We start from the raw sequence: 19,672 nt of genomic DNA, 5'->3' as shown, positions 1-19,672 counted from the left end.
GCTAAGCTTGTTCTAAGTAGGTGCTTTAGACCACTGAGCCATCTCACCAGCCCCCCTATTTTTATTTTTTATTTTACTTTATTTTTTTCTACAATGTTCAATATACAGAAAAATGCTTATTTCAAAAAAGATACTTACAGATTAAAAATCAAAGGTGGAAAACAACATTCCATGTGACAGACAGAAATGAGAAACAGTTGCTATCCTCATTTCAGACAAAGTGGATTTCAAGTCAAAACTGATTAGAAGAGACAAAGAAGGTCACCATTATTTGTTAAAAGAATAATTCAATAATTAATTATAATTAACAATAATAATTCTGGACACGTATGCACCAAGTACCAGCACACCCAACATCATAAAACAAACACTAATGGACATGAAAAATCAAACACCAATATAATCATAATGGGGGACCTCATACTTCACTGTCACTAATGAACAGATCAACTAGACAAAAAAAAAAAAAATCAACAAAGAAATATCAGGGTTGGGCCAAACATTCAAACAAAAGAATTTATAGATATCCTGTGTTTCACCTGATCACAGAATCATATTCTTCTCAGCAGCACATGGACTTGGTCCAAAATCGACCACACACCAGCCAAAAAGCATGCTTAAATGCAACAGAATCAAAATTATCCCATACATGTTATCAGATCATAATGCAATGAAAATAAGACATCCACGGCAAGGACGCTGCAGATACTATGCAAACACGTAGAAATTAAATTCTGCTCTCTTGGATCATCAGTGAGTCATGGATGAAATCAAAGAAGAAATCATACAGTTCCCAAATCAAAGGATAATGCCAGTATAACATCAAAACCTACGAAAGCAGCCCCTAGAGGAAAGGTGAATTCCTTCTTACAGTGGTGGATTCCTACATCAGAAAAAACAGAACAAGCCAAAGAAATAACCTAATGATCTACCTCAAACCGGAAAAATCCAAGCCCAGTGCTAGAACAAGGAAAAAAATTACAAAGATCAGAGCAAATATTAATGAAAATTTGAATAAAAAAAATCAATGAACTGAGGAGCTAATTCTTTCAAACAATAAACAAAATATGCAAACTCTTAGCCAAGCTTATCAAAATAAGGAAAGAAAAATTCCAAACCTATACAATTAAAAACAAAAACGGCAAAATCACAAGATTCTGCCAAAATCTAGAATATCATCAGTAGCTACTTTGAAAACCTGAACTCTGATAAAGTGAAAAATTCAGAATATGAAAAATTCAGATATGAAATGGATAAATTCCTGGCTACATATGAACTACCAAAGCTGAACCAATAAGAAATAAAACCCTGACTAATTCAGTTATCAGTCAATGAAAGAATTAAAAAAAAAAAAATCTATCAACTAAGAAAAGCCCAGGCCCCAATGGATTCATTGCCAGATTCTACAACAACTTTTTTAAAAATTTTTTATTTATTTGTGTGTGTGTGTGTGTGTGTGTGTGTGTGGCCAACTCAGCCCACCAGGGGGCGGGGCTGGCTGGCATGTGGTACTGGGGTCCCTGTGCTTTGCTAAGCTTGTTGAACCGCGGTCCCTGTGCTTTGCTAAGCTTGTTCTAAGTAGGTGCTTTAGACCACTGAGCCATCTCACCAGCCCTCTACAACAACTTTAGAGAAGTTCTAATGCTAATAGTTCTCAAACTCTTTAATGAAATCAGAAGGGCAGCTGTCTTCTCAAAGTCATTGTATATCCTGATTCAAAAAGCTGAAAAGGATCCCACCAAAAAAAAAAAAAAAAAAGAAAAGAAAGAAAAAAGGTCAATCAATTTCCTTAACGAACATGGATGCAAATATTCTCAGTAAGACACTGGCAAACAGAATGTAGCACATTATCAAAAAGGTCATGCATCATGACCAAGCAGGATTCATTCCACGGATGCAGAGATGGAGCAATATATGCAAGCTGATAAATGGAATAGACCACTTAATCAGAGGCAGGGACAAAAAAAAATCACATGATCATCTCAATAGATGCAGGAAGAATACTTGACAAAATCTAATATGCATGCATTATTTTAAAACAAAACTGAAGCGCACAGGAAAAGGAGGTCTTTCTCTCAATCTGATAAAAGTCATGCATGGGAAACCAACAGCCAACAACACACTAAGTGGAGACAAGCAGAAAGCTCTCACTCTGAAATCAAGAACAAGACAAGGATGTCCACTATCACCACTCCCGTTCAAAGTAGCTCTCAGAACACTACTGAGAGCAATTAGACAAGAGAGAAATAAGAGGGATATGGCTAAGAAAAGGAAGAAGTTAAATTATTATTTGCAGATGGCATGATTCAAAAGATTTTTAGAATTTAATAACCAAATTGATCGGCATAGCAGGATACAAAGTTAACACTTAAAAATCAATAGGATTCCAGGGCCGGCCAAATAGCTCAGCAGATTAAAGCACCTGTTTAGGCAGACAGAGTGGCCAGGGTTCGATCCCAGCATGCTGTGCCGACCCTGTCCTCAGGACACACTGAGATGGCAACTGAGACGGGGTGTGGTAGCGCATGCCTGTAATCCCATCTCTTGGGAAGCTGAACACAGGTGGAACATTACGAGTCCAATCTACACAGTGAGATCCTATAGACCCTGTACTAAACAAACAAACAAACAAACAAACAAACAAACAAAAAATCAATAGGATTCCTGTACACAGATAAAAAAATTCACTAAGAGAGAAATTAAGATGACAACACTTTTCATAATAGCATAGCATCAAGAAAAATGAAATACGGAATTAACCAAGGAAGTGAAAAAACTCTATGATAAAATTTATAGTACTCTGAAAATGGTGATCAAAGAGGATATCAGAAAATGTAACAATATACTTACCTGGCAGGGGAGATACCATGATCAAGAACATGAAAAGATATCTCCTGTTCATGAATAAGCAGAACCAATAGTAGTGAAAATGTTCACACTTCCAAAATTAATGAAATCCCATTCAAAATGCAATTACCATTTCTTTTTTCTTTTTTCCAGAACCGGGGATTGAACTCAGGCCCTTGCGCTTGCCAGGGAATCACTTATTCCACTGAGCCATCTCCCCAGCCCTCAACAATTACCATTTCTTACAGAAATGCTTACAAACAGCATTCCTTAGAGAAGGCAATGCTAAAGTTCACATGGAACCGGAAGACGCCTAGAATAGCAACAGCACTCTAGGCAACAAGGGCAAGCAGGGTTCACCATGACCTTGGACTTCACGTTATACTACAGAGCCGCAGGGATAAAAACAGCATGGCACTGGCACAAAACCAGATGTGGGTCACTGGAACCAAATACAGGATGTAGAAAGAGCTCCAAGCACATTCAGTTACCTGATCTTTGACAAAAAGGGCAAAAACATACATGGGAGGAAAGACAGCCTGCTAAACAAATGGAGCTGGGAAACCTGCTACCCACATGCCGAAGACTGAGCTGAGACCTATCTCACTCACCACTCACCCTGCACTAAAGTAAAATCAAAATGGGTCAAAGTTCTAAATATTAGAGCAGAAACAATCTGATAAAAGACAAAATAGGTAACAGTCTTGAATGCGTAAGTGTAGGAAGATTTTATGAACAGAACCCAGTACATAAGAATACCAAGAATCAACAAGTGGGATCACATTAAATTAAAAAGCTTCTGCATAGCAAAGGAGAACACCAACAGAGTGATGAGACAACCTACAAAAAGGGAAAAAAATGCTAGCTACTTTTCAGATAAAAGACTAAGATCTGGAATAAAGAACTCCTAAAAATTAGATCCCCCAAAAGTAAAGACCCAGTTTTTAAAAATGGGCATCTGAAGTGAATGCTTCTGAGCTGAAGAAAAATAAATGGTCAATAAGTAAATAAAAATACTCAATATCGCTGGCCTTTTTTTTTTTTTCCCCCTGTGGCCAGCTCAGCTCAGCCCACCCTAGGGGCTGGGCTGGTGCAGCCTGTGGTGCCAGGAATCGAACCGTGGTCCCTGTGCTTGCTTAAGCTTGCCTAAGCAGGTGCTTTAGACTGCTGAGCTATCTCACTGGTCCTTGCTGGCCATTTAAATACAAATTAAAACACTACTGAGATTCTATCTGGCTCCAGAAACAATGGCTATCATCACCAAATGAACCAATAATAATCCTGATGAGGCTGGGGCTGGGGAAGAACCCTTCTTTATTGTTGGGGGAAGTGTAAACTGGTACAACCTCTATGGAAATCATATGGAGATTCCACAAAAAACTAAAAAGAGAAATTCCATTTGACTCAGCTATTCTAGGTATCTTCCCAGGACAGTTCCGGCCATCGTACCGCAATGATGTATGCATAGCCACATTCACAGCAGCATGATTCATAACGGCCAAATTTTGGGAGCAGCCTGTAAGTCCATCCACAGATAGAAGGATAAAGAAAATACTGTATTCATACACACTGGAGTGCCACTCTGCCCCAGAGGAGGATAATGGATGTACTCGAGACTGTAGTGTTAGATGACGTAGTAAGACACACAAGCTTACATATCACATCATTTCTCTTATGTGAGAAATTCAATGTATAAATACAATAGGAAAAAAGACAAAGTTATTGTAATTCGGCATGGATAATATACAGTATCTAAAAGTGTACACAAGTCCGTAATTTTTAGGACATTCCAAGTTCTGCAGTCACCCAGTCCAAAATATTTTTATCACTCTCAAAAGATCTGCATCCATTAACTATCACTGCTTCTTCCCCCAGCCTCTGGGAACAACTACTTTTTATCTCCATAAACCTCTTTAGATATTTTATAAAAATGTAATACAGGGATGGGAATGTGACTGCGTGGTATAATACTCATGTAGCATTGTAAGATCTGGGTTCTATCCCCAGCACCACAAAAAAAGGAAGAAAAAGTGGAAACATACTATCCACTGTATTACCTTTTGTTACAGGCTTTCTTCAATTCACATACATTTTCAGGATTCTTCCGCAAGGTTGCATGAATTAATACTCATTTCTCGTTTGTTTGTTTGTTTTTTTTTTTTTTTTGCGGAACCGGGGATTGAATTCAGGCCCTTGCGCTTGCCGGGGAAGCACTTATTCCACTGAGCCATCTCCCCGGCCCCAATACTCATTTCTATGCCCGAATAATATTCAGTTGTATGGACAGACTGAATACATTTTATCCAGTCATTAGTTGGGAATTTGTGTTGCTTTTATTTAGTAACTGTTACAAATAGCACTGCTATGGATATTAGTGTACAAGTTCTTCTGTGGGCATATGCCTTCAATTCTCTTGAAGTAGAATGACTGAGTCAGAATGACACTCCATATTTACTATCTGAAGGAATTACTAACATGTTTTCAAAGTGGCAGGAAGGACTTCAAAATTCATCACCAGTGCACGCGCGTTCTGGTCTTTCCCTACAGCAGCCGGGGGGTTCGATACCTGGCCTCCTGTGCCAGCCCCGCCCCCAGGGTGTGTTGAGATGGCAAATGAGACTGGGTGTGGTGACACACCCCTATAATCCCAGCACTTGGGAGGCTGAAAACCAAGAAGAATCACTATAAGTCCAATCTGTGTAGTGAGACCCTGTAGGCCCTGTACTAAAAATACACTAAAAAATAAAGAGCATTTAAACCAAAAGTATGTCTTATAGGTATAGGAAAAGAGGTAGAGAAAGACCATAAAACTCTAGAACCCTAAGTATCCCTGCTCAGACTAAATTTTTTTTTTTGTATTCTCACTACTAGATCAGACTCGGCAGGATCTGCCTCCCAAGTACTGGGATTTCTGGCACACGCCACCATGCCCAGTCTCAATTGCTGTCTCGGCATGCCCTGGAGGCGGGGCGGCACAGCAGGCCCAGAACCTCCGTCCCTGTGCCTGCTTGCAGATGCTTTAATCCACTGAGCCATCTGGCCGGCCCTTACCCAGAATGAACATGACTGAGTACATCTGGGTAGGATCCCAGCATCTGCACTTGAGAACCTTTCCCTAGACCACGCTGACCTAGGTGGCTCCAGGACTTCGTGTTGGTAAGTGCTGTGCTATGAGTCTGAACCACATGGTAAGACTGAGATTATTCTCTACAGAAAACCAATTCCTAGAGGCCCCCAGGCCAGAAGACCCCTACGGAAAAAAATAAGGCCAATGTGTAATGATATGATTCTTTTTTTTTTTTTTTTTTGGTGGAACCGGGGGTTGAACTCAGGCCCTTGAGCTTGCCAAGCAAGCGTTTATTCTACTGAGCCATCTCCCTGGCCCCAGTAATGATTTTTAAAACTATACTGAAGTGCTTTCTTTCCTGTAGCTTGTCCCTCCTCCTGTCCTGGGCACCGATAGTCACAAGGAAAGGCTGGGGTAGATAGTGTAAGAAAAGTTACTGAGGGTCCCTAGTGCTCCCCCAAGGCTAAGGGGTTCCCAGAAACCAAATGCGTCCATGTAGGACCCAGGATTTGAGAACAAGTGAAAAAAGGACCCCAGGCATCAAGGCCTTGACAACTGGAGGTGACAACCACAAATAGCTGGGACACAGATTTCAGAAGGACTTGCCTGGACACTGGCACAGGAGAACCGCAACCAGAGCAGCCCCAAATGAGGCAGGAAGGTAGGGCATTACTAGAACCAGCTGGAAAGGAGGCACGAGGCGGCCTCGGAACATGTGTGCAGAACCGCTCCAAAGCCCTGCACGTGAGTTTCTTGAAGAGCTGGAGCAGACTTCTGATCAGGGGACCCAGACACGAGGCAGCACGCGCGGGACTGCCTGGCCTCTGCACAGCAGCACGCCCACCCATAGGGGGTGGTTTTACCTTTTCTCTCTTTCTACTTGGTTCACACTTGCTCTGCAGAACCCATGCTGCCCCTCCCCGTTTTATTCCTACCTTTAGTGTTTCACAGTTACTAAACCACCGTTTACGCTCGTTTTGTTCAATTTGTCTGAGACAGACAGGACCTGGAATCACCTGTAAAAGGAGACTCCAGTGCCCAGACCCCAGTAACCCAAAGATCAGGGAGGCAGGTAACAAATCAAAGTCCCTTTTTCTGTAAGGGCTTGTGAAAAACATTATGTGTGCATGTGCATGTATACACGTGTGTGTACCGCATTCATGTACCTATAGACGTGTGTGCCTACATACATGAATGAGTACACACAGACACAACACACTTTGGTTTAACAGCTCTGACATATAATTTGCCAGCTGATCTGTTACAGGAGTCAAGCCCAGACGCCACTACATACGCATACTTATAGGGTTTGCGTATGGCTGAGCACGTAAACAGCTTTCCTAAGCTCTAAAGCACCCATCGTAACAGTGTTTGCTCACACTCAATATTTACCAATAACAGAGAGGAGGCTCGCAGAGGTGCAGTGGAGCCACCACGCCACGGAGGTCACTGCAGACGCCGGGCTGTGGCCCAGCCTCTTCTCCTGCGCCTCGCTCTCACATTCACGATGGGGCCATGCATGCAAGCTGTCCTATGCTGCCTGCTGAGACAGTTACGCGTGTATCACAGGTAGTTTGAGATGACGGGACCTCACTAACCTAGTGTGGGCCTTTAAAAGCCCTCCCTCTCCAATGACTTGACTAACAGCAGCAAATCCTTTCTCTTTTATTTGGCCTTTTTTTCCCTTACATTAACATATTTTAGATAGACATAATAGCTCATAAAAGTTAATAGCTATTAATTATCTATTAATAGTGAATAGATATATAATATTCATCACAGGGAATTTGTACCTGTCCATGATATAGCTTGATTCTTTTCCCACTTTTCCTCCCTCAACCCCTCTTCTCCTTACAGCATGTGGTACAGGGGATCAAACCCAGGTCCTTGCACTTGCCAGGCAGGTGCTTAGACTACTGAGCTGTCTCCCCAGCACCATCATCTCCTTATTTACAAAAGCTTTGTTTCCATTTCTTCCCTTCTATTCTCTTTTTTTCTCCTATCCCATCCTGCCTTCCTTTCCCCCTTCCTCCTACCTTATTCCCCTTTTATTAACTTAGCATTTAAATCCCCACCTGGGGCCTTCCGTACATGGAGGGCAGCGTGGAGAGGGGAATTCTCATAGCCCACTGTGCACGGTGGAGTCATGGAAGCAGCCCACGGTTCTCTCAGTGAGGCTGAGTCCATGGCTTGCCCTTCCTTGAAAGGGGCAATTTTAAGAGCGCTGGCTTCCCTCTACCGCGGCAGTATCTGATCATACATACTTGAAAAGCATCCTCTTTATTTGTGCTTTCACTTCCCGTCCGGTTGAGAATGAATCCAAAGAGAATTCCGGATGAGGAGTAGAACCAAACTGGACCGCCCCCACTCGGACCTGCAAAAGGAGATGGCCAAGACTGCAGTCACATTCTAAGCATTCCCAAGAGGAAAAGGGGTGGGAAAGGCTAACAACCCCGCCTTCTGGCTATCCAGCCCACACCGGCCCGCCCAGTCACCTTCAAGAAGGGTCCCAAGATCAGCTGGAGAATCTGGAAGGAAATGGGCAAATTTCCTTTCCCAGTTAATCTTCCCCACCCACATCCTCCGAAGCAGTACATTCTGTGCACTTGCTCAGCTGAGCTGTGGGCAGCTTTAGGGCACATTGGCCAAGTGACTCCCAGGCACCCTGGGTACCAGTGCTTATGTCATCCCATCTGGAGATGACAGAGGCACAACTAACACCCACATTACCAGAGACACTGCAATGTGCAGTGGACACAGAACTGGCCTAAGGCAAAGGTTCACATCAAGAAAGGGGTCGGGACATTAACCCTGGGCCCTGTGACCTTCCCCACTGCTTGTCTTCTCAGAAGTCAACACAGCCCTGCAGCAAAATGCTCCTTGGCCAGCAGCTGGGCACCTCAGAAGCAAACCCAGCTGTCATCGCTGGTGGCCCATCACAAGCTACAGCTGCTAAGAGCTCCCTGTCCTTTGTGTCCTTTATTGGGCATCATCCATCCGGGTTTGCTCAGGTTAAACTAGAGAAAGGTCAGGTCTCTAAAACAGAGTCAGATTATTAGTACAAAAACTATTTGTAACTAATATTGGGAACAAAAGGTTAGTTTCCTCAATATGCAAACTAGTGTCTAGGAACGGATACAGAAAGACCAGTACTTCAACAGAAAACAGGCAAAAGATAGGAACAGAGACCATAGACTAGGAAGCACAAATGTTCTTTAATGGAAAGGGTTTGACCTCTCCATAAAAAAATACCATTCTTCCACAGCAATGGCTAGCAAAAAAAAACCTAGAAGCCATGTACAAGGAAATAAGCATTCTCACACAGCTGGCAGGAATATGAATTGGTCTAGCATCCACGGAAGGCAATATGGCAACATGAAAAACTTAAAATGTGTAGGATATTTGGGAATTTATCCTACAGATAGACTTCCATATATGCAAAACAATATATTTAAAAATCACACTACCCAGTTTACAATAGCAAATATACATTGGTAGAGGTGATTTTTTTTTTTTTTTTTTTTTGGCTCAGGATGCCTTAAGGGCAGGTCTGGTAAGGCCTGAGGAGCTGAGGATTGAACTGCAGCATCCTGAGCCTGACTGCTTCGCTTATGCAGGCACTTAAACAATTGAGCTAATGGGCAGGCCCCCCTATATCGGTAGAGGGTCTGCTATTACACCCCAGTAAATGCTCATGATAGGACATTAGGTGTAGGAAAGAAAACACTTTATGTGGAGAGACTTCCGAGGTAAGATGATGATAAAGACTTAGAGCACTGTGTGGACTATGCTATCCTTTTCATTAAAAGGGAAAATGATGTATATTCATATTGCTTGCAGAAAGCAGTTCTGGAGAGCTGCTTAAGGAAATAGGCAGGGGACCCGCAAGCGGAGAATGTGCGGGTGAAAGTTTGCATTATCTGCCTTTTTATTGAACCATGTGAATTACTTTTTAAAAAACCAACAAGTCCCTTGAGACATCAGCTGAGGCTATTTACTCTGGTTAAACAGGAAGGACACAACTTCAAAACAAAACATGCAGGAAACAGCCTCAGTCAGTAGTTAAGGCATTTCATTTAATTGGTGGTTTGGGAGCGAAAGAGCTGCCTTTTATCTCTGGGTTTACTGTACGCTTAGAGGCAGGCCTGCCCAGATTTCTCACCACACTGCAATCTCTCCACTGCACTCCTTTATTAGAGCCAGGAAGTGTGCTTCTCAGCTTTTAAGTGTTAAGGGGAAGACTTCAAACACCTTCAATCCACCTCAACAACAAAGCATCCATAAAAGACCTTCATTAGAGCTACTGAAATTTTTCTTCCTGAAGACTGAAGTTATAGAAAGCAAAGCAAGATAACGATCAAATCCTTTGTATCTGGAGACACCAAAAATGAGACACAAAAGTGCAGCCATAAAAAACACAAAGCCTCAGGCGAGGGAAGCCGATCCTGTAGGAGATCCTGGGTTCTATCCCCAACACCAGGAGGAATAAATAAATGAAGCCACAGATGAGACCGAGCTATTTCAAATTCCCCCAACACACAAACCCTCCTAAGCATGCCTGCGGTTAGCTGATGTACCCTAGGGGTTCACACACACACACACACACACACACACACACACACACACAGAAACACACCCAGTCAACCAACTTCTGTGCTCTCCAGGAGCTACAAGAAAATCTGCTACAAGCAAATCTCTCTGAAGTTAGGCCCAAATCAAACTCCCCGAACACCCAGATTCACGCTCCTGCATGAACACGGCCATCAGGAGTCTTCCTACACGGAGGTTCGTGTTCTTCTCCTAACTCTGAGAAACTGTGTTTCGCAACATCAAACCTAAAAGTCAGCCCTAGAACTTGATGCCACATTCTAGACGTGGGCCAACTACACCGAGGTGGAAGTTCCTGAACCCCGATAGCCTGCTCCTAACAGCACCAGCCATGAAGACCCGCCACACGTTTTCCCTACTGCCCATCCATCTTCCTCCGCACTGCCACGCTGCTTGCTGGGTGACAGCAGGGTGTGAGTTCCCAATGCCAGCATCTACCTCACCCTAGCTCAGAGATGCGCCACTGGGAAGGACACATGGCCGCATGGAGCAAGTCCTGTGCTAAGAATCAAGAGCCCTAAGTCTTCCGCACTTAGCACTCCTGAAAAGGTTGTGTGACCCCAGGCAGTTGCTGAGCCTTTCCTTCTGAGGCCATTTCCTCACCTGGAACACATGCAACTCCCACAGCTCTTGTCCTTCTGCTTGCCATCCTCTGACGATGATGCCACTCACCTCAGGACACATCACATCAACGCCAAGGTAACTAGTATTTGATCTTTTGCCACTTCTTCCAGGAAATCACTAGTACACTTCATAGGGAATCATTTCAAAAGAAAAGCCTGGTATGAGGAGGACAGAGATTCAGCAGCCTGTGCCCTGGCCCTTCTAAGGTCCATGCTGGGTTTACATCACAGCCGGAACTTCTGGGCTGCTTGTGCTTGGACAGAATGAAGTCTGCTGTGGTGTCTGCGGAGGGCTGCGAGACCACCTGGGAAGGATGCTCATCCTTTCTTTCTGGAGGAAACCTGGGCCTCGTTAGGAGCTATGCTTGCTCCTAAATCCTGTAGGTTTTACTAGGATTGACTCAGGAATGTCATCTTGGAAAACGGCTTCCTTCTTCAACCTATCCATAACTAGTCCCTAATCCAAATAATGATGGGGCTTTCAGACCAGCACACCCTTCTTCACTGTGACTTTGGTTTGGGGTGGGCTCAGATGGTTCAAAATCTGGATAACAATCTGTACTGCTGGGTCTGTTCCTGGACTGGTCTGTCCCTCGACTTGTGCTCTACTTGCTTTGTTCCTTCCCTCCTCTGCAACAGGACTCATCACCATTAGCCTGCCTTTCCTTAATGCAAACACATATAGAGATGTCATTCATTCCCCTTCATTTATACATAAAGGCAACATAACCTACCTGCCCCTTGACCTTACTTTTTACATTTCATTTGCTCTGATAATTTCTGCCCACTTGGTGCAGCTGGCCCATGATTCACTACACAAATGCACCATAACGGATTTACCTGCTCCTGGTCAATGGACATTGGGGTTCCTGAAACCTTTTACAATTACAATTTGTAATTATAGCTAACACCGCAAGATGCTGTGGAACTAGTTAGCTGTTATTTTGCATGAGTGGGGATATCTGTAGAATTAATTCCTAGGAGTAGAATGGCTGGTCAGAGGGTCCAAGCGTTTGTCACTGTGACGGACACTCTTGTACTGTCCCACAGCGGTAGTACCAGTTTACATTTCCACCGTGCTGCAAGGGAACATCAGCTCTCACAAGTCTGCCAGTGGCATACAGCAGCAAACTAGATTTTTCCAAATGGTAAATGAAATGGGGCCTGTCAGTCGCGTGTCAGTGGGAGATCTGCTACGGCGCTGAGTGAGGTGGGGCACACCACACAGACCTTGTGGCAACTGTCAGTGTTCACTGCCCCTTCTACTGGGTTGTCCAAAATTGTTCCCTTAAAAACAAAAGCTACACTTACCCAACCCTGCTGCTATTTAAGGCCCACTCTTTGAAGTTGAGAAGAACAACAAATGAAGATGCTATCATCTTGGAAAACTGATTCAGTCAGGAAGGAGGCGATCTTTTCAGGGGAACAAAAAGGGCAGGACTCAATGTGCCGCCTTTCCCACTGCTCTGCAAGCACAGCCCCATTTTGGGTAGGGAGCCCTCTGTACCCCAAAACATGGGTAAGCAGTGGGCTCAGTTGGCTCAGGACTGACCAAAGAGTCTTTCCCTGCTGTGATTGGCCAAGGGTCATCATGTGACCTAAGCCTGCCCAGCTGGAGTTCTGGGAATTTTTGAAATCCACAAGAAAAGTCCACTTTTTTTTTTTTTTTTCTTTGTATCACTAACTTGAAGGACAATGCAGAGTATCGTTGCCATGTGAGGAAAATCTGCCTGGGAAGAAAGTCAAGCAACCAAAGCACAACTGAATGCAAAGAAAGAGGGGATCCACTGGGCCCGTGCACGTCACCATGTTAGGATCTGCTCCTTTGGTCCTCCCAGGTCCATACCCAGTAGTTTTCTCTGCTGTTTCCAACTGGACTTCTGTCACTTTCAAACTAAGACACCCAAAGACAATGACAGAGAGGCCCGGTACTCACCTTCTTAGGGCTGATGTCCAGAGCATCACAGACGGTGATGGCGAAGTGCTTGGACCTTTCAAAGCTCCCTTTCCCAATACTGTGAGAGCCATCGAACAGAAAGAGGACGTCCATGGCGGCTGAGCACCACATCACTAGGGAGATGAGACAGGTGCGGTGGACTGGATTCCTCCGTGGTACGAAGACTCACGCCAGGGCCCATTTTCAGCGCAAGTTCGGCCACACTAATTGAGCTCTCTGAGGAATGTCTCCTGGGCCAGCCCTTCTGGTCCAGGACACAGGCCTACTCATACTCAAGGCCCTGTTACCCAAACATTCAAGCAGCATGAGCAGCGCCTGCACCAGATGCTCATTTTCTCCAGCCCTGGCCACCGGAGCCACGCTGACTGTGCTAATTTAACTCACCTTTTGAAGTGTATAATTCAATGCTTTTGTTTGGTTTTGAGGTACTAAGGATGAAACCCAAGACCTTTGTATTCAACTATAGCTCCAACTCTTTTTTATGTTTTATTCTGAGGCAGGATCTTGCTAAGTGTGTAAGTTGCCCAGACTGGGCTGAAATTTGCAATCTTCCTGTCTCAGTCTCCGAGTGCTGAGATTGTAGGTATGCACCTCACACTTGGCAGGTTCAGTGTGTTCAGTACATTCACATAGGCACTCCATCATCACCACAGTCAAGAGACTTTCCATTATCTCTAAAAGAACTGTGCACTAAGCACTTCTTAGCTATTGCCAATCCTGTTATGATTTCATTATGATGTGTTCCTCAAAGAGGAGATGATCCCCAATGCAGTAATATGCAGGGTAGGGCCCAGAGGAGTGACTGGACAGGAAGGCTTTCACTCCGTCAGTGGATTAATCCACAGAAGAGATCACAAACTGATGACAGGGCCAGCCAAATAGCTCAGTGGATTAAAGTGCCTGCAGGCAGATGCAGGGGCCAGGGGTTTGATCCCTGGACCTGCTGTGCTGGTTCTGCCCCTGGGGCATGCTGAGATGGCAAATGAGACTAGATATGGTGGCGCACATATGTAATCCTAGCTCTTAAGAGGCTGTAAACAGGTGATTCACTACAAGTTCAATCTAGTTGTGAGACCCTGAACACCCTGTAGACTCTTCCCTAAAATACAAAAAAAAATTATTATATATATATATATATATATATATAAAATATATATATATATATATATATATATATATATATCCCACTGATCATTGGGTGGTGACAAGTCAGCTGAAGGGAATGGATCTTTGGGGTGTGACCTGGGGACTGTACCTTCTTCCGGTCCCTCTTCTCTGGCCCTTCCTTCTCTCTGCCTCCTATCTGCCATGAAGTAAGTCACTTTGGCCCACCATACACTCCCTACTGCATTCCCAGGGACCCAGAAGCAACACAGCCAAGTGTCCACAGATTCAACCTCTGCAACAGAGCCAGGAAAGCAGAACACAGAGCAGGCCGGTCAGTAACCTCCCTGGGGCTGAGGTTCCGGGAAGCAGTGGAGCTGGGAATCTGAGCCAGCCTGTTCTGACTCCCCTCCTCTCACCATCTCTCGGGGAGGCTAGCAGGGTGCAGGAGTCAGAGAAGCTCTGCACAGAAGCCCCCAGGGGGCAGCGCTGGTACCATGAAGGTTTCTCCGGAGAGAGAAGCAGGGGACAGGAAGAGCCTCTGGAAGGTGCTGGTGTGGTGTGGCTTGAGCATGCGGGAAGACACTGAGGAGGAAGGATGAAGAGGGACTGCTGCGGGAGATGAGGCGAGTGGGCAGACAACGGTCAGGTGGCAGAGAGCTTGAGGTGCAGGCCGAGAAATTCAGGAGAAAAGCTTTACAGAGAATGGGGTATGGTGGCGCACGCCTGTAATTCCAGCACCCTGGGAGGTGGAGGCAGGAAGATAGCAAGTTCAGACCCAGCCTTGGCAACTTAGTAGGGCTCAAAATTTTTAAAAATTTTAAAAGGCCTGGGGATGTAGCTCAGTGTGAAGGACCTGGGCTAAACCTTCAGTACTGGGGTGGGGAAGAGTCTTTTGGCAAGACCCCTGTTTGAGAAAAATGAATCTTGAGATAGCATGCAAGGAAGTTAGAAGTGAGGTAGAAACTCTCAGAAAGCACCGTCTCTATTGAGTCTCTCTCTCTCGTGCCTGAATGGGTATGTCGGGGGGTAATAGAAGCAGCTCACTTTTACTGGCAGCTGCAATCTTCCCAATGGTCTCTCTGCTCGCATGGACTTCCTGAAGAGGCAGGGATGGGGGCACTAGGAGAGAAGACACCAGAAGCATTTATGACAAGGTGGAAGGGGGAGGAATCTTCACCTGCACATTATATGACCAGAACCAAGAGCCAGCAGGGCAGAAACCAGGAATAGGGAGAAACCCAGGGACATCTGTACTACAACCATTGCTGCACGGATAGCACAGAATGACACCTCCATTACCCAACTTCCGAGAGGTGTCTTTGAATGCAGATTTGTGAGTGTTGAATACAAACATTATAAATACAATGGAGAGGGCTCCGGTGGTCACTTAGTGCTAGAGCAGTTCGCTAGCATGCACAAAGCTCTGGACTCAACGCCAGCACTAGAAAATACAAAACAAAACACCCGCATAGGCACGACAGGGAGCCTACAGTTGTGAAGACACTGGTCACCAACTAGCTGTCATAACTGCATCCACTGCTGGTTTTTGGTTCTCTGTATCTATGTACATCCTTGGAAGCCCCTCCGCCTCTGCCAGGTCCCTCAGGAAATATATCTGCCATAAAAATTAACCTTGGATATGAATAGACAATTCATAAAAAAGCAGATTCACAAAAGAGCATTGGGAGAAATGTTCAAACACTTACCGAAATGCTTGCTCAAACAATGCAATATACCATTTTAAATATGAAAACATAAATGTACCTTTAGTTGTGCTATTGTAGCTACCCTGATGTCCTGAATTGATTTGAAACTTTTACCTTTCTTCTGGGGGAAAAGCCAGAAATTGCAGGGTGCCAAGCCAGTGAATAAGGCGGATGCCAACACACCACCCTGCCTTCCTGTGGGACGACACGCGCAGCAGCTTCCACCGTATTTTGGAATCACACCTTGTAAAGACACTCACAAAGGAGCGCTGCCAGGACTACTTCCAAAAGTGGCAAGAACAATGAATAAATTTGAAGTGAGGAGTATTCTGCAGGGGATTAACAGCAACCTACCTTTTATCATAATACATCTTTAACACTTAAACATTCACCATATATTTTGGATTAAGAGTCGTAGAAAGGCCGTGACTCATCCACATGGCTGCACTGACAAAGGTTCTACAATCTGAGGTACGGGATCTCAGGATAAATCCTGAGGGCATTTCACTGACCTTCTCAGACCAAAAAGCTACAACTCTTGTTGCATAGGTCCTGCTTTACCTTGGTCTTAACCATCCAGTAGAAAAGTATGAAGTCGAAATATAAAAAATAAAGCCATGCTGTTAAGTTGAGCTGTGGGGGACTCAGGTCAATAATTTCTGACATTGCCAGTTAAATATAAGACCCAATGCTATTATAGGCTACTGGACTCTTTTAGAATATTTTTCTGAGTTTACACACCTATAATATTCAATAACGCAACTTAGAAAAAATGGGGTATAACGATGAATGTCCATTTTGTATCTGTGTATTCAAAGAGGTTGGGATAGATATATAGTTGCATTCTCTTAAGGAATAGAATGATTTGTTCTAATGGTGTTTGTAAATAGGATCACAAGTCCGCATCTTGTACAGCAATTAACCACTAAGAAGAATATATGCAGTGTATTATTTGTTGAAACTGTCCTTCCGATTTGATTTGAAACTGTCTCATTGCTATCTCTTTGTCAATAAAACTTTGAAAAAAAAAAAAAAGAGTCGTAGAAAGGAAAAACTATCACAACTGGAAATGGAGCGGAAGACAAAGCATTTTTAGAGAAGGGGACACATGGATTAAGACCACCCTTTCAGGCTTCTCTGTGCTGGAGAAATGCTAGCGATAGAGCGAGGCACGGAGTGAACACTGATGTATCTGTTCAGTGCAATTAATATAAACGAGAGCAAAGTGTTACGGTCCATATCCAGATGTCTCCCCTTCTGAAGTCTCCTGTGCTCAAAAGTGGGGCTTTCGAGAGGTGACTGGAGTATGGGGCATTCCAGCTAAATGTTACATGAGGCGGCTGGGCTTGGCCAGAAGAGGCAGGTTAGTGGCAGTGTGGCCTGGACGGGCCTCTCTAATTTCCCAGCACTTCCCTTTATTCTCTCCGATTCCTGGATGCCATGAAGGGAGCAGCTGTCACCCTCTGTGCCTCTGCCCTGCTGTCCTGCCCCGGAGCCGGCCGACTATGGGCTGAACTATGAACCAAAATGAATTTCTCTTCCTTCAAATTGTGGGTGTAAGGTTTTGTGTCTCAGTGACAAGGAGTCTCTAAGACAAGTACAAAGTCTGTGCATGCATTCTGCATTCTTGCTGATACCCAGTGACACTTATAAAATGAGAAATGGTATATGAGCAATAAATAATGATACATTAGCAATGACTAACAATTCAGAAAGTAGATGTTGGGGTTGAGGGGACATCTCCAGGCAAGGCATTTGCCTAGCTTGTCCAAGGCCCTTGGCTGACTCCCCAACACCAACAAAATAAATAAAAATAAAAAATATACCTCCAAGGCAGGAGTAACACGCTAGGAACAAGGAACTGCCTAAAGGCACGGAGGGGTCACCTTGGGGGACGCTGCACAGGGTGGGTAATAAGAGGCACGGGTCTTTATGAAGATGCTTAATCAGGGCCAATGACCCTGAGGAAGCACTGAGAAAGCAAGGCTGGCAGCAGAGCCCAGCAGCAGGCCAAGCTAGGGGGCAGATGGAGGGACCTGGGCACAGAGGCTGCGGGGAAGGAGGTCAGGGAGGTGGCCAGGAAGAGGAATCCTCACCACAGTGAGCAGGGCGCACAGCTCCTGCGATTACAGACACCAGCAGAGCAATGTGGGGTTCTCTTTGCATGTCAGAAGCAAGGGTAGCCTGCAGGACTGGAGGAACAGGGGCTGCTGTACAAAGGGTAGAGGGGACCTGAGATGGCCATGGATAGGATGGTCAGCAGCTAAGAGCAAAGGAAAGTCACTCAGAAGTGGAGGGGGGAGTTCAGGCACCATCAGAGTCGCATCTGGCAACATCTACTGGGTGCAGAGTGGGCTGGAAGAGGACCAGCTGGGCCGGGCAGGCCAGGCTGGAGGCTGCAGTGGCAGTCTAAACTGATGGGGCTGATGGGGCTAAGAGCAGGGAGGTAGCTTTGAAGACACTGAGTCAAAAGGCCTTCAAACATTAAAATCAGCCAAGAGTGGGGCACATGCCTGTAATCCCAGCACTCAGGAGGCTGAGGCAGGAGGATCGCTGCAGGTTCAGGACCAGGCTGGGCTACAAAGTGAGCTCGAAACCAGCCTGAACTGCATAGGGAGATCTTGTCTCAAAAAAGACAAAAAGAAAAGTTAAAGTCAAGCTGGGTATAGCAAGACATGCCCACAGTCCCAGCACTCTGGGAAGCCCAGGTAGGAAGACTGCGAGTTTAAGCCCACCCTGGACAACTATGCAATTTAGCAAGATCCTATCTCAAGATTTAAAAATACTAAAAGGTGTTGGGAATGTAGCTAAAAACAAACAAACAAACAAACAAAATGTCAACAAGATCTGAAGCAAACCAAACCCCTAGTCCTTTACTACCCACCAAAAAAGAAATCTTACCTCTGGAAAACAGGAAGATCCAGATGGCCCCCAGCGGCAGGAAAGAGGGCATGTTGACAGAGAACTACAGGTCAGGAAAGAAGAGAACTGCATCAGCGGCTCATCCTGTGAACTGCCCAATCCCACTGCTACCTGGCTTTTCCCAGGCCACAGGGAGGATCGGGAGGCCCCTCCCCGCCATCGTGATAATTACAGTAAACTGAAGACACTGGTTCCCAAAAGCCACAAAGATTTTGCTCCAGTGACTTCAACATTAAATACCACTCCCTGCCTCTGCCTCGAACCGCACCCCAGCTCCTCCATGGCCTCAGGGAGGAGATACTTGGCTCAGTGAGGAGTCGTGGTTCTCCGCCCCACCTGGGCCTGACTGGCCACGTGGCACTGGGTAAGGTGACTCCCCTCCCAGGGTCTCCATGTCTTCACAAGGAGCCAGAGGTGAACAAGTTGGAGATTGGTGTCCCAAGTCCTCACTTTCTGAAACCTCTAGCAAAGCAGAGTCACCCAACTTCAGCTAAGAAGACAGTGTCCAGAGGAAGCCTGCACTTTCTAAATGATTTATAGATAGTAATCTAGCTGAAGAAAGAATGAAAGCCTTTTTTACTGTTTTTCATCATCTAAAGATCCTTGTAACGTAGGTAAAATTCAATTCCACGCGGCTTCATCATCAGTCACATTTGCGGAAGGTATGAAGGGTAGAAAGTGACAGAAAAAAAAGCACAGACCAGCAGGAGAGAAGTAACTCGGATCTCTGGCATGGTTTATTTCTAACTTGAGCTGTGTGGCCCACATATGCTCACAGGTAGACTGGACGATTCAGACGGTCTTAATTTTTTTTTTTTTTTTTTTTTTTTTTTTT

General features: G+C 44.9%; 1 protein-coding gene across 5 annotated transcripts in view; it reads right to left on the bottom strand.

Annotated features, from left to right (window-relative positions):
- The window catches only part of Vwa2 (von Willebrand factor A domain containing 2), a 53,185-nt gene that overhangs the window by 26,016 nt on the left and 7,497 nt on the right, over positions 1–19,672 (bottom strand). For all 5 annotated transcript variants that reach the window (XM_004631548.2, XM_023715486.1, XM_023715487.1 and 2 more), the window contains exons 2-5: positions 18,817–18,880; positions 15,254–15,328; positions 13,082–13,215; positions 8,179–8,288 (exon numbers count right to left, since the gene is read on the bottom strand). In XM_004631548.2, the coding sequence (XP_004631605.1) occupies positions 8,179–8,288; positions 13,082–13,215; positions 15,254–15,328; positions 18,817–18,868 (371 nt within the window). In that variant the 5' untranslated portion in view covers positions 18,869–18,880. The remainder of the gene's footprint in view (positions 1–8,178; positions 8,289–13,081; positions 13,216–15,253; positions 15,329–18,816; positions 18,881–19,672) is intronic.

This window comes from Octodon degus, unplaced genomic scaffold, assembly GCF_000260255.1.
Source record: "Octodon degus isolate 3935 unplaced genomic scaffold, OctDeg1.0 scaffold00042, whole genome shotgun sequence".
Lineage (NCBI taxonomy): Eukaryota > Metazoa > Chordata > Mammalia > Rodentia > Octodontidae > Octodon > Octodon degus.
This window is presented reverse-complemented; position numbering and strand designations above follow the sequence as displayed.